The 12729-nt window shown below is 58.1% G+C and overlaps 2 protein-coding genes across 3 annotated transcripts in view; one reads left to right on the top strand and one right to left on the bottom strand.

Annotated features, from left to right (window-relative positions):
* Positions 1 to 4714: 4714 nt before the first annotated feature.
* PTGR3 (prostaglandin reductase 3) lies at positions 4715 to 11684 on the bottom strand. Of its 2 annotated transcripts, XM_089304976.1 has the most exons (3): positions 11425 to 11684; positions 11011 to 11166; positions 4715 to 5894 (listed from the first exon to the last, which is right to left on the bottom strand). In XM_089304976.1, exon 3 carries the CDS (start codon positions 5732 to 5734, stop codon positions 4970 to 4972), a length of 765 nt encoding a protein of 254 aa, XP_089161102.1. In that variant the 5' UTR covers positions 5735 to 5894; positions 11011 to 11166; positions 11425 to 11684; the 3' UTR covers positions 4715 to 4969. The 2 variants fall into 2 exon arrangements, with proteins under 2 accessions (XP_089161102.1, XP_002713699.1); XM_002713653.6 differs by lacking the exon at positions 11011 to 11166.
* Positions 11685 to 11822: 138 nt separating this feature from the next.
* The window catches only part of TSHZ1 (teashirt zinc finger homeobox 1), a 76634-nt gene continuing 75727 nt past the window's right edge, over positions 11823 to 12729 (top strand). The window contains exon 1 of the mRNA XM_051851880.3: positions 11823 to 12729. This exon is cut by the window's right edge and continues 433 nt beyond it. The gene's annotated coding sequence lies outside the window, so the exon portion shown is untranslated.

Here is a 12729-nt window from a genome sequence, read left to right as displayed (position 1 = left end):
TTCAGCGTGGCATTGGGATGATGCAGAATCCTGATCCGGAAACTCGTGCAGGGTGAGAGCAGGACAGCCTTCCGTGGTCAGCACTGGACAGGCCCTTGCTCTGGGTTTGTCATCTTCTCGTCCAGGAGTAGGACCTCGCTGACTGACCCCGAGAGCCACCTGGAGGCGGCCTGGCGCGGGGAAGGACTCTCCCTGCCTTCCAGCTTCCAGAGGAGTCCGGGGGACTCCTCTATTCTTTCTGGCCTCAGTTTCTTCCCCTCTGGACAGGTAGAACTAATGAGCCCTTCAGTCCCCAATCTTCTCACAGCCTCCTCCCAGCTGTCAGCTTCTACACACGTGGCTGAGAATCCCCAGGTTCCGGCCACACAGGGAGGGACCAGGGCCAGGTGTTGCTCTAAGCGGGATGCCCTTGGTTCCCAAGCGTGCCTCTCCATCTTCCACTGCCAAACAAAGCTGTCCGCCAGGGCCATCCTGAGATCCTGCCTAGCCCGTTATGCGAGGAGGCCCAAGCACTACGGCAGCCGCCGATTTTAGGGAGCATTTTTCTGAGCCCTGGGCACAAATTCATCTTTCCTGTTGGATGCTACCACCCATCAGCAGGGTGTGTTTTCATTATTATTTTAATTTTGTGTTGGCAGAAAGACACTGCCAGATAGCGCCGTTCAAACGAAACGCTTACTTTGGGGGCCGTTCAAACCTCAGCACTTTGGGCTCAATGCTTCTCAGGACACCCGGAGCTCATATCGGCTTCTCCCAAACCGGCCTCCACACGGTGCTTAGCCTGCTGCCTGGGCCCCGCCCACACTTCCCGAGCTCATCCGCCGCGAAGGTTGGGTCTACCTTGGCCAAAGCTTCCTAGCAAGAACACATGCTGGAAGCAATCTGCACCAGGCACGGCCATCCTGCTGTCGGTCTCCTGGCCTCTCAGATCTGGCACAGAAGATCCAAGCGCACCTCATTAAAATGTGCACCTTATTTGACTTCCTTTGGATAGCAACTCTCTACTTCCAAGAATTACTTGACCTGACTGACATAAGTTGGCAAAACATTATTTGTGCATTTTGCATCTTTTTTTTTTTTTTGCTAACTTTCTGTAGGCAACATAATAAGGTTCTCATACCACACTTACTCCCGCTACAACTGCATGGTGCTAAGTATAGCAAAGACAGAATCCAACGTGTAAAATGGCCACAGTCACACTAAAGATAATCCAGCATTGCATTTTGATTTCTGAAACACGAGCCTAAATATTTAATTCTGGTTTAATTCAGGGCCCAAACTAGAAAATTGGTTATAGAAAATCTAACTCTCTCCCTCCGCTAAAAAAAAAGCAAAATAACTCAAACTGCAAAATTAATGATATAGTCTGCATAACTTTCTGTCTCTAGCTAAGTATTATAAATAACAAAACACTTAATAGAGAAAGAATGTGGAAAGTGCAGAAGTTAATTATGATTGCATCAAATCAGGACAGTCTGCCTCTGAGTTGCACTCCTAACACTTGTATCCCCTAGGAAATCGTCCAAAGTCGATAGAGCTTGGGCTTTTTTCATTGTATTCACTCTGAAAGCTGCACATTGCTCATCTGTTTTTAGATAAATCTAAAATACGGCATTTATCCCACATGTGCATGTGGTAAAGTAATCAAGAAAAATATTTTTAGTACCCCGTACCCCCACCCCATTTTAAAGGAAACCCTGACTGCAGTAATTCATGCTAATTGCAGGCTCTAAGAAGGGGTTAAAGCATTACCCAGGTACACGTCGGGTGGTCATTATAAATGCTACCCAAATAAAAGCCAGAAACAGGAAGCCAAAAAAACCAGGTCCCTACGGCAGGCATGTGTCTTAAATGATATCATTTGTCAAGTTTGCAGCACCTTGTGGTTGTGAACACAGAAAGTGTGCTGCTCCGAGGACATTACATCCTCATTAGCTGCACTGCTCCTCCGGTGCAGAATGCAGGACTTTTATTTTAATAAGAAGCAGTTACTTGTCACCGCACTTTCATTAGATAAATACGGGATGTAATACTAATGACCGCTCACAGAGGCTGTGCTTTGCCCGAGACACTGCGTTCAGATGAAATCATAGAAGAATTTCTAGAACGTATCATGCAAAACTTCTGTCCTTTCTTTGCAAACTCTTCCCTGATTTTTCTTTTCTTTTTTTTTTTTTAAATTCTGAAGTCGCATTCGCAGCAGAAGTCACCCTCAGAGTGAACAGGGACGACATCGTGGGCATTTGTCGTGTGCAGAGCAGATCGGAAGGAGCAGCATTTGGCTCTTTGCTTGCCCCAGCCAAATGGGAATGGACGCTGGACTCCTGGCTTTCTCCAGAGGCAGGCTCCTTCCCCCCTGCCCGGCCAGTGACCTTAAGCCCAACGTGCAGGGAAGGCCACGCTGAGAACCGAGAAATAATTTATCCACTGTGATTGTTCCGCCCTGGCCCCTTCTCTAAAACAAAGACTGACAATGGCCTTGAATTATGGATGTACTTTTTGTGATATGTAATACAGTTCAGAAGAAAGGTGTTGAAACCATAGCACCATTTCACCTCCCATTAGAGGCTGGTCTTGAACAATAATCCCAGAAGATGAAACTGACGTTGAACTATGACCCTCAATTTACAAATCATTTTTCAAAAGAATAAAAAAAAAGCTTAAACATATTTTTGGCATTATCTGAATGGGCGGAATCTTTCATGCTTGTTTTCTAGGAATAAATGAAAACAGCATGCCCCGTGGATTTTCAGTTTGGGGACAGAGAGAACAGGAGGTTTTCAGATTACATTTTAGTTTAAACCTGGGTGTTTGAATTTTATTTTTGCACAGCTGAATGTAGCATACGCCCTCAAAACATAACAAATTTCCATTCTGTAGCTTAAGGGATCCATCAGTTAAAATGTTGGTCTTTCATCTTTATTACCCTCCCATTAAAATGAAAGAAACCGGGACTCACTTCAGTTTAGAAGAAGCAATTTAGCTGGTAATGTCCTTAGTCCTGAGGTCCCCACAAAGGCAGAGAGTGCATTACGGCTTGCATTTCACACATCTATCTGCATAAGAAGCCACGGAGCCGTTCAGACATACACTATGCTAAATTTAATAATATTCTTTGATTCGATTATTTTATTACGGCATTTTCCCATTACCAATCATTTCCTGGGCACAGCTCCATTCTTAAAACTGGGCCTCCCCCGGCCCCTCGTGTGTGTGTGTGTGTGTGTGTGTGTGTGAAAGGGAGGCAGAGCCTCTTTCCGCTTTGCTACAGCTGTTAGGACTGAAGGGGACAGATTAATAACTAAGCCCCACATTGGACGAGATTTTCTTGTCCCCTGCACCAGTAACCCTTTGCCATAATGAGGACACAAAGAGCCTCGCATCAGGCTGCTACCCTTCTTCATAACTCAAAGGCGTCACAGTGGCAGTAGCCTCTAGTGCTATTTGTCTTTGGTGCAGTTGTGACACTTCGGCATGATCCATAATTTGGCAGCTATTTACCGTGACATTTCCCTTCAGTGCAGCCATAACATTCAGTGAAGCCATTATTTGGTTCCATTTACCATATAAATTGTATTGTTGGGCATGCATGCTAGCAGCGACATTAGGTACCTGAAAATGAGTAAATCTTGTAAAATAGATACTAACGGCTATCGGGCAGGAGGAGTTCCTTGCTCCTCGGTTGCAAGGAGGGAAAATTAAGCATGGCGCCCAACTTTCCCGGAGCCTCTTTAACTGCAGGTCTATTTGTTGGGCACGTGAGAGACACTGACCCCAGGACTCTGGAGGAATAACCTGGTGGGCCCGACCCCTGGCTAGAAAGCATCTCTCAGCTTGGTGATGAAAGTTGTGGTGGTCTCGGGGCACCGGGGGTCGACGGCAAGCCGGCCGCAGGCAGATTCAGGAGAGAGAAGGTGCACGTTTCGCTCTGCACACATGGGCACGACATCCGGTGACGGCGACCGGCAGCACTGCATCCGCGAGAACACGTGGACCAAGCGAAACGGGTCCAGGGGCGGCTGAGTGCTCCTGTGTTTCCACCTCCCACGCCTGACCACCTCTAGGAAGCAGAGGCATTGCCAGGGATCCTCCGGGTCGTCATGCAGGGCAGGGCGCCGCGGGCAACCCCGGCAGTGTCCAGGCAGGCTCCCCTCCTGCCGCCGCCTTGAGCTCCGGGAACCCACGCTTCCCCCTGCCCGCTGCACGCATTGATTTTTAACAGTCAGCCTAATCTCTGTGGCTTTCCTCTCCAAAACCCACTCGGAGACAGAAATTTCCCTTCCTCTGCGAGCCTCAACGGCATGATGGTGGACAAAAGCCACAGTCACACACACCGCGTGAAACTGCACTTGTGTTTCACGAAGCGCATTTCTAGCAACAAAATAAAATGGGGGGAGGTGGGCTCACCCCAGCTTTCATTTGGGCAGTCAGGCAGCGAGGCCCAGGGAAGCACCAGGGCCATTTCCTGAGGATATGTGGACCCTGAAGAGCTGTGGCTGACTTGCGCAGTGTCTCTCAGGCACAGAGGATGAGCACAGCAAACTCTCCCAAAACAAAGGGTCTGGGAACGGCTCTCAAGACCGACGTTGAGATCTCGAGACCACGCTAACGATATCCTGACTCGATCAGATCTTACATCAGGAACTCATTCACTTCCCTGGAACAATAAAATCTGGAATGAGATCGTCCATGACTAAAGAACTGAATGTAAACGTTTTACCTCTTAGCCATCTAGGGAAGTTTTATTAGCACATTTGTTTTTTTCCAAGGGAGGAGCAAGAAAAAAAAAAAAAAAAAAAGAGGAGAGAGAGGGGGGTCAGGAGAAAGAGAAAGAGAAAGACATTCAGTAACACCTTGCTTTTGTTTAAGAAATATTATATCCATTAACAAGCACAAATGAATTGATTTGAGTCCATCGGCAGCGTGAAGAGCTCACGTAAGTCCTCTGATTGATGCCATTGTTCTGTTTTTACAGCTTACTGCCGACCGAGTGAGGCAGCTCCACCACGATCTTCCCGGTGTTTCTCCCCGTGTACAGATAATCGACAGCGCGGAACACGGACGCCAGCCCGGTGAACCTGCCCTCGGGGGCCTGCTCTCCGAGGTCCACCCCACAAAGCAGCTCTCCGCTGTCACACATCTTGAGCAGGTGGCCTACGGCTGCCTGGTACTCGGAGAGGTAATGGTTCAGGAAGAAGCCCTGGACACTGGCGGACCTCCTCAGCAGCTTGGCGGGCAGCGTCCCGGCCTTCACGGGCGCCAGGCCAGTAGGGCTCTGGTAGCCAGAGATGAAGCCAATGACTATCAAGCGCCCCTTGGTAGTCAAGGCGTCCACGGCCAAGTCAAACATGGCTCCCCCGACAGACTCGTAGACTACGTCGACGCCTGTAGGGTACTCCCGCTTGAGGACAGCGGCCACCGACTCGGCGTTATAGTTGATGGGCCGGTCGCACCCCAGAGACTTCAGGAAGGCAGCCTTCTCGGCCGAGGAACAGGTTCCCACCACGTGGCACTTGGCCTTCTTGGAAAGCTGCACGGCAAACTGGCCTGTGCCCCCTGCGGCTGCCGTCACCAGCACCTTCTTCCCTGGGGCCAGGGCTCCCAGCTCTTTCAGGCTGATGTACGCGGTGGTGCCACTCACCAGCAGGGTGAGGTACTCGGGCTTCACCGAGGGCACCGCTACGGCAACACTGGCAGGCACCACTGTGTACTCAGCGAAAGCGCCAGGCGTCATGTAAGCCACAGGTTGGCCAACCGTGTACTTGGCGCTGGCCGAAAGGCCTAAGGCCACCACCTCGCCGATGCCCTCGAAGCCCACGTCGAAGGGAGGCTGCACGGAGGGGTCGTAGCGGCCTGCAGAGTAGTTGATGTCGGAGGCGTTGATGCCCACAAACCTGGAAGAAAACAGACACAGCCATTGAGAGACATCTTTTGTGAAGGTGCCCAGATTCTGCTTAGAACAATTTCTCTAATTCTGGTGCCGGTGGAGAGGCTGCTGAGCTCCCAGTCCGATAGAATGGGAGAAGACTCCTCCTGCCCTGATTCAGTTAAAAAAAAAAATCAAACAAGTGTTAGTTCACCGGGGATCTGCCCTCTGCGTTTCAGCGCATTTTACTCGCTCGTCAGCTGCGGGATAATTTCGTATCTCTCCAATCGCAAGTTATTTATTTCACTTCCGTCCTCTTTCAGAAGGAGAAATAGGAAGAAAAGAAGTCAGGAAACCCTCATTATATACAAACTTTCACTGGAACTATGAGTTGGAAATTAATTGGCCTCTTAACAAAGATGTTAAAAACAACACCCGGGTGAAATATATCCCGAGAAGTAGACTGGTATTGATTCTGGCAACAATTTAACACTTGAGATAATAATAGCAATGACAATGATATTCGTAAAGATTGATGCAATGTGTAAGGTCATCCTGGCTGCATTTGGCCGCGGGGGCGGCTTGGAGGCTGTGAGGAGCCCACAGCACATTTTCTTTCTGATGTAACCAAGTCCGCTGTGAAAATATACATCTTGATTAATTGAGCAAAAATGGGGTAGGGCGATTTTTATGGCGCATCCAACATTTTACAGTTCTTTTCAGATGAAAAGGAAAGCAAATCGTCTGTGTTTTTCCCCAGCAAGAAGCAGAGCGCTAACCTGATTAACACCAGGTGATCATTTTTATTTGGGTATCCGCAGTCAACTGCACTGCCAGCCCCGTGGTTTCCTTCTTCTTCATCTCAGTATACCTCATAACAAAAGTATCCTGGTACGTAACGGGGAAACGGCCATCCACCAAGAATGTCAGGGGGCGGCTCAGATCCCAGGAGAGGGCCCTAAAAATGTCATTTCCCCGTCCGATGACACAAGCAGACGGCGGGTCTGGTGGCCAGAGGGAGCCCGTTAAGTAGGTCATTTCCACTTTTCATTTAGCTTCGCCAGCCAGGGCTGCTGTGCCGAGAGGCCCCGCACCGCACCGGGGCGGCTGCGGGACACACTAACAAGTGAGCCTGGGTTCCTGTTCCCCCGCGCGTCCGCCGTGCGGAGGGGGCTCCTGGAGAGCAGAACGCGGGAAGCACTTTCCCAAATCTGCAGCCGCGGCCTCCCAAACCCGTGTCGCCGCTGCACACAAAGACCGCAATTGCGGGCTTCTCGCTGGGACGCCCACGCGCTATTTTTGGAGAGGGGTGGGGGTCTGCCACCTCTCCTGCGCTTCTACGCGGCGTTCCGGGCCTGGTGCGCCAGGAAGGGCCATCTTCCTGGGAGGGCGCCGCGGGGCCTCTCGGAGAGCCGCCCGGGGCAGCGCCAGCTGGAGCGCATCCCGCGTCTGGGGAAGGCGCGGGTGGAAGCCAGGGCGGGCGGGCAGGGCTGGCTTGGGGGTGGGGGCTGGGCCCCCGTCGGTCGGTCCCGTCCTCCCCTCTCCCTCTCCCGCATTAACCCTTCCCACGCCCTCGCCCATCACGTCGGTTCCCCGGGCACAGCTGATCCAGGGCTCGGAAGCACCCCGGGCCAGCCTCCCCTCTGCGGGGGCCCTGCGGGTCCTCGCCTCCTCCCGCCGGCGCGTCCCGGGGGGGCTTTGCGCGGGAAAAGGCTTAGCGGCTGCGTCCAGGCCGCAGTTCGCCACTCACTTCCCCGTGGGCGGGCGGGGAGCGCCGCAGGGCGCACGACAGAGGGAAGCGGAGGGGACGGCGCCCAGGCGTCGGGCGGGGAGCGGCCGGCTCACTCGATAAACCACGCCGCCTGCTGTAGCTGGAGCGGTGGCCGCGGCCGCGCAGCCCGCCGGTCTCGGCTTCGGGACCTGGGCGCCCTTGGAGGTTGGCCGGCCAGCGCTAGTGGCTCGGCCTCTCCACGCCAAGGACCACAAGAGCCCGCTCAGGTCGGCCGGGGTGCGTGGGTCAGGCGCGGGGTTGGCGAGTCCGCCTTCCAGGCCTGCGACCTTGACCTCGGCTTCCCGGGACGGGGCGGGGGTCCCGGAGGGCGCACCCCGATTCCCGGCGCCGGCCGTGAAGTTCCGACCCGGGCCTGCCAAGCCCTTCCTGCTGGCTTCGGCCAGCCCGTGACCTTGGCCTCGAAGGCGCCGGGTTCTGCGCCCCCCACCCCCGGCCCTGCCTTCCGGCAAACTGCCCGCGGCGTCCGCGCGGGAGGCTGGGGCTGGCGGCCACAGCCCGAGGCGGATTGGCCCCGCGCCCTCTCCCCGCACCCCCGCGTTGACTGCGTCGCCGCAGCGGATGGCCCGGGACGCGCCTCGGTCCTCACCGGGGCTCTAAGGAGCCTGAGCTTTCCGCCCAGGGCGGGGAGGAAGTTCAAGGGCGGCGGGCGCCGAGGGCAGGGGCCAGGGTGTGTGGGCCACAGAGAGACAGGAAAGGTGCGCGCGTTTGGGGACCACCCCTGGAACCCCCTTTAATCGGAACTGTGTGCCCGCAGTGAGGGCAGGATTGTGGCGGTCCGACGGGAGCCTCACTGTGAAGACCCCCATCAGGAGCCGCAGGCCAGACCCGCACGTGTGCCCTCCCGGCGTCTTCGTTCCGAGAGCCGGGCCCCTCTGCCCTGCACGCGGGAGGCGAGCGCTTCCCGGGAGCAGAGGCCGGGCGCCGAGGCTCAGTCCCGGGTACAGAGCCCTGGGCGCCGGGCGAGGACGTGAAGTCGTCCGGACCTGACCTTCGTCTTGAACAACAGCCAGAAGCGGGGCAAAGGAAGGAAGGGAGAGCCACCTCGGCCTGGAGTCAGCAGAAACACTGTGGCCTCCCGCGAGCGACAAACGGTGCCTCGCCGCCGCCTCCCCATCCCCCTCCGCTCCATGCCCGCTCACTCCCGGCTCCATTATCTCACACCAGGGCAGAAAATCGTTACGAATATTTGGAAACGAAATCATCCGTCACCCCCTCGCGGAAAAGGTGGAAGAGGCGCACCAGCCAAGTCGACCTGGGGTGTCTTCCCGCCGGCCCCTCTCCCTCCGGGGCTGCGAACAGAGCGGGACCGGGGAGAGAAGGCGGCTGGGCCAGCGCTGGGCACAGGCGCCGCGGTCGCGCAGCGCGGGGACATGACCCCAAGTCAGCACTGGGCCCTGCGAACCAGGAATTCGTGTTTGCTCTTCGGCTGGAGTGAGGGGCGCAGGCTTTTCACTGGAGGAACAACCCAGGCGGGGCACCACCAGCACCTTTGCCAACGAGCGAATTAGGGCTTCCTCCATTCATTCCAGGGCAGAGTTTGTTGGGAAAAGTCAGAGGCGCTTGCCTAACATTTTAATAATTAACACTGCTAACAGGAGGTTCGGTCTGGGATTCACATAAAGCAACCTGCGGCGAATTATTAAACCTCTATTCTTTAAAAAATCAGCAACATGCCGCCTCCACTTAGTAAGAAGGGACCTCCTTCCGTATGCCGGTGGCAGAGTCTCCTGGAGCCGGGAAAGGGGGAGGCGAAGAAGCCGCCACTCCCAGCTGGAAGGCAACTGGCTCCATCTTCGTGCTGCGGACTCAAGGCAGAACTTCGAGGTCAAGTTGTTCACAGAAGCGTTCTATTTCTATGGAAGGGATTGGTGGCATAGATAGAGCAGGGGGAAAATAAAAGGAGGCATGGCTTTTAAAGCAACCCAAACCGAGGCGCTCCAACACGGGGCCGGCGCCCCTGCGCACGCATCGCCAGATTCAGCCACTGCGCTCCGGTCTCCGGGCCAGCCCTGGTGACCGCTCATCCGGCCATGCCGCCGCCGCAGGACGGCAGCCCTTTGGGGAAGGGGCGGCCGCCAGGGCAACGTGAACGGAGGGCAGTGGGAAGAGGGAGACGGCCGCGGAGCCGGTGACCTCGCGCAGGTGGAGGCCCGGGGGACGGGCAGCCCCGCCGAGCGGCCTCCAGCCACGGCGGGTGGTCCCACGTCGCTGCTGCTCGCGGTTCTCCAACTTCGCGCCTGCCTCCACGCACCCCGCATCCCGCGTCTAGACTTCGGCCGTGCGCTTGTGTGTATGCTCAAAGTGGGGGTCACAGTCCAATCTACTTTTATCAGAGAGCGCAAAATAAAGGGCCCGGGTGCAACCATTTGCCGGTCAAAGTTTGTTTGGAAAGCTGATCAGCCTGTGCTGTCCATTTAGGGCAAATCACAGGTGCGTTTTGGGCAATTCAGGTGAACACTCCCCCTCCCCACCCTACCCCTGCTCCCCACCTGGCTCCCCAGCTCGGCAGGGCAAGAGCCTCAGCCACATCATGATAAAATGGAACAATGCCGTGTGCCGGTGGGGCGGCCGGACACCCCTTCTCAAGGACACCCACCCACTCCCCCACCTCCACCCAAGGCACGCCTTAACCCCCCTCCCCACTCAATCCCACCCCACAGCTCAGTCCATCACTAAGTTTCCAACAGGTCTCCAAGAGTTTGCCCCCAGCCCTCCTTCTCCCACCCTACAGTCGGGTCTGGGGTCTCACGGTCTCCACGGTAGACCCCCGAGGGGCTGCCTCCGGCTACCTGGGCAGGCTGCTAGCTGGGCACCCGCAGCTCCTCTAGCAGACAATTTACAACGTGTGCACAGCCAAGACCGGGTCCCCCTTTCCAAGACATTATTTCCTTGGAACGACGGCCCTCCAGACAACCCCTGGGACGGGCTTAGCAGGCGCGCCGGCTAAGGGACCCACGGCGCTGAGCCCCGACGGAGAATTCTTTCCCTGTTGCTTCACCGGTCACCAAAGCTTAGTGAGGTGGAAACGCACTAAGCAGCGGGCTGTGGGGGTGGAGGTGGTCATAAGGTCGGGCGACGGACGACCCGAGTGTCAACCGAACGTCCGTCCGACGCGCAGCCGACCCCAGCCCTGGCCCAGCTGCCCAGTTCGCGCGCCGCCCGCCTGTGGAACATCCCGGGGACAGGCAGCAGCCGCACGCACCAGGAAGCCCTGACCACGCGCACACAGCCCGGGCGAAGCGCGCACCCACACCCCCAAGCGCAGGCTCGGCCCCTGCGAGGCGGCGGCCGAGACGGAGGGGCCCGGAGAACCCAGCCGGGTCCCTCGCCTCCTTCTCCAAAGCACGTTTACCTAAATGTCGCAGTCTGCGTCCCGGGTGCTCCCGCTCCACCCTACAGATTATGTCAAGGCAGGAACCGTGGGTGCGCGCGGGTGGGCCGGGCGGGGAGCCTCCCCTTCTGGGTCCCGTCGGTTTTATTTCGGGAGTGGGAGGGGGAGGAGGGAGGGCTGGGGGAGGGGAGGGGAATCCCAAATTAAAATAACCCTCGGTGATGAGGACTTTCCGCGGCGTCGGATATTCACACCAGTAACAGGCACACTACGTCCGCCTTCGCCAGATGGCGGCGGGTTGAACTTGCCGGGATCTGGCTAAGTCCGGCCGTGCGCCCGAGCGCGCCTGAGGCGGGCGGGCCCGGGACAGCCGGGAGCAGCGCTGCGCGCGGGCCGGGGCTGGGGCCGGGAACGGGGCGCGCGCGCCGGGCTCACCGGTTCCGGACGAGGAGGTCTCCGTCCCCGGGGAGCGGCACCGGGCAATCCCGGCGCAGGGTGACGGCCTCGCGGAAGCTGGGGCTCAGCCGGGTCACCGCCAGCTTCTGCATGGTTCGGGGGATGGCGGAGCCCTGGAAGTCCAGGAAGTGGCGGGCGTACGACATGTCCACGATGGTTCGGGCCCCGGCGGGCGCCAGCCGCAGCATAGCCCGCGCCTCCGCCCGCTCTCTGCGCCGCCGCTGGCCGGGGTCGCGCCCAGCCCGGGCCGCTGGGCTCGGCGCTGCTCGGCGCGGCGCGGGCGGGCGGAGCGGGCGGGTCCGCCCCTCCTCCGGCCGGCGCCCTCCCCTCGGCTCTCCCCCTCCCGCGCTACGCCCGGCTCCCGCTCCCCCCGCCCCCAGCCCCGCGCGCGCGGCGCCCGACTTCGGCGCAGCCTCCGCGGCAGCGGGGCGAGCCGGCCGCGGGGTCCGGCGGGTGGATCGCCGCCGGCCGGGCCGCTGCTCCTTTAATCTTTTTGTTTTGGTTTGAATCTGCTCGGCGCAGACTGGCCAAGGATCCTCCCGCCCTCCCCCTTCCTCCCGGCGCGGGAGAGGCACCGGATATCCCCACCCTCCCCACGCTCCAAAAGCCGGATTTGACTCCTCGGGGGCGCGTGGTGGTGGTGGCGTGGGAGTGGGAGGGGGGGCGCCTGGCCAGGGCACTCGCGTGTCCCGCGATCGCCGCGGCCGGCCCGGGCGTCCCCGGAGCTGCGCGGCGCGGCGCCGGGCGGCCGGCGTAGGCGCCTCCCCTTCCCGTGCGAAGCGTTCACTTCCTTGCAAGGTGGTACGAATCAACCCCGAGCGCGGCCCGGGCGGCAGGGCACGGCCGCGGGCCCAGGGCCGGGCGCGGAGCCGCCGCCCGCAGTGTGCGCGCACAGGCCCCCGAGCGCGGGGCGGGGACGCCGGGGCTCCCCGCGACCGCGGCTCGCGCGGCCTCCTGCCCCCGGGAGCGTCCTGCCCGCGCCTGCCGCCCGCGCGCCCTGTCCCGTGCGAGTTGCAGGAACTAAGCCATTTTATTTATTTTGGCCTGGGTGTGTAGTTTTTCCCGGGAGTGCTGAGGCTGGAGCGAGCACACAGATTGGAAACCTGAGCGCCCAGGGCTCCCAGGGCACACAGACAGGGTGCAGTGCCAGGTGGGGCTGCCTGGGGAGGGCCCCGTTCTCCAGCCCAGCCCGGGAGAGCTGTAGCTCCGTGGCGTCAGTTTTCTCCCGGGTCGTGTGGCGTCCGCTGACCCAGTCATCAATTCACTTTTCATGGTTTGGGGGGG

Source organism: Oryctolagus cuniculus, chromosome 10 (assembly GCF_051225735.1).
Source record: "Oryctolagus cuniculus isolate XC-2025 breed Fujian yellow rabbit chromosome 10, ASM5122573v1, whole genome shotgun sequence".
Taxonomy (NCBI): Eukaryota; Metazoa; Chordata; class Mammalia; order Lagomorpha; family Leporidae; genus Oryctolagus; species Oryctolagus cuniculus.
The sequence above is the reverse complement of the archived record's forward strand: the minus strand, read 5'-3'. Positions and strand labels throughout refer to the sequence as shown.

Coding starts and splice junctions, on each gene's coding strand:
- PTGR3 (XM_002713653.6), bottom strand. CDS start 11,633: ATGCTGCGGCTGGCGCCCGCCGGGGCCCGAACCATCGTGGACATGTCG. Junction 5,895..11,424: donor GACCTCCTCGTCCGGAACCG/GTGAGCCCGGCG, acceptor GTTTTCTTCCAG/GTTTGTGGGCATCAACGCCT.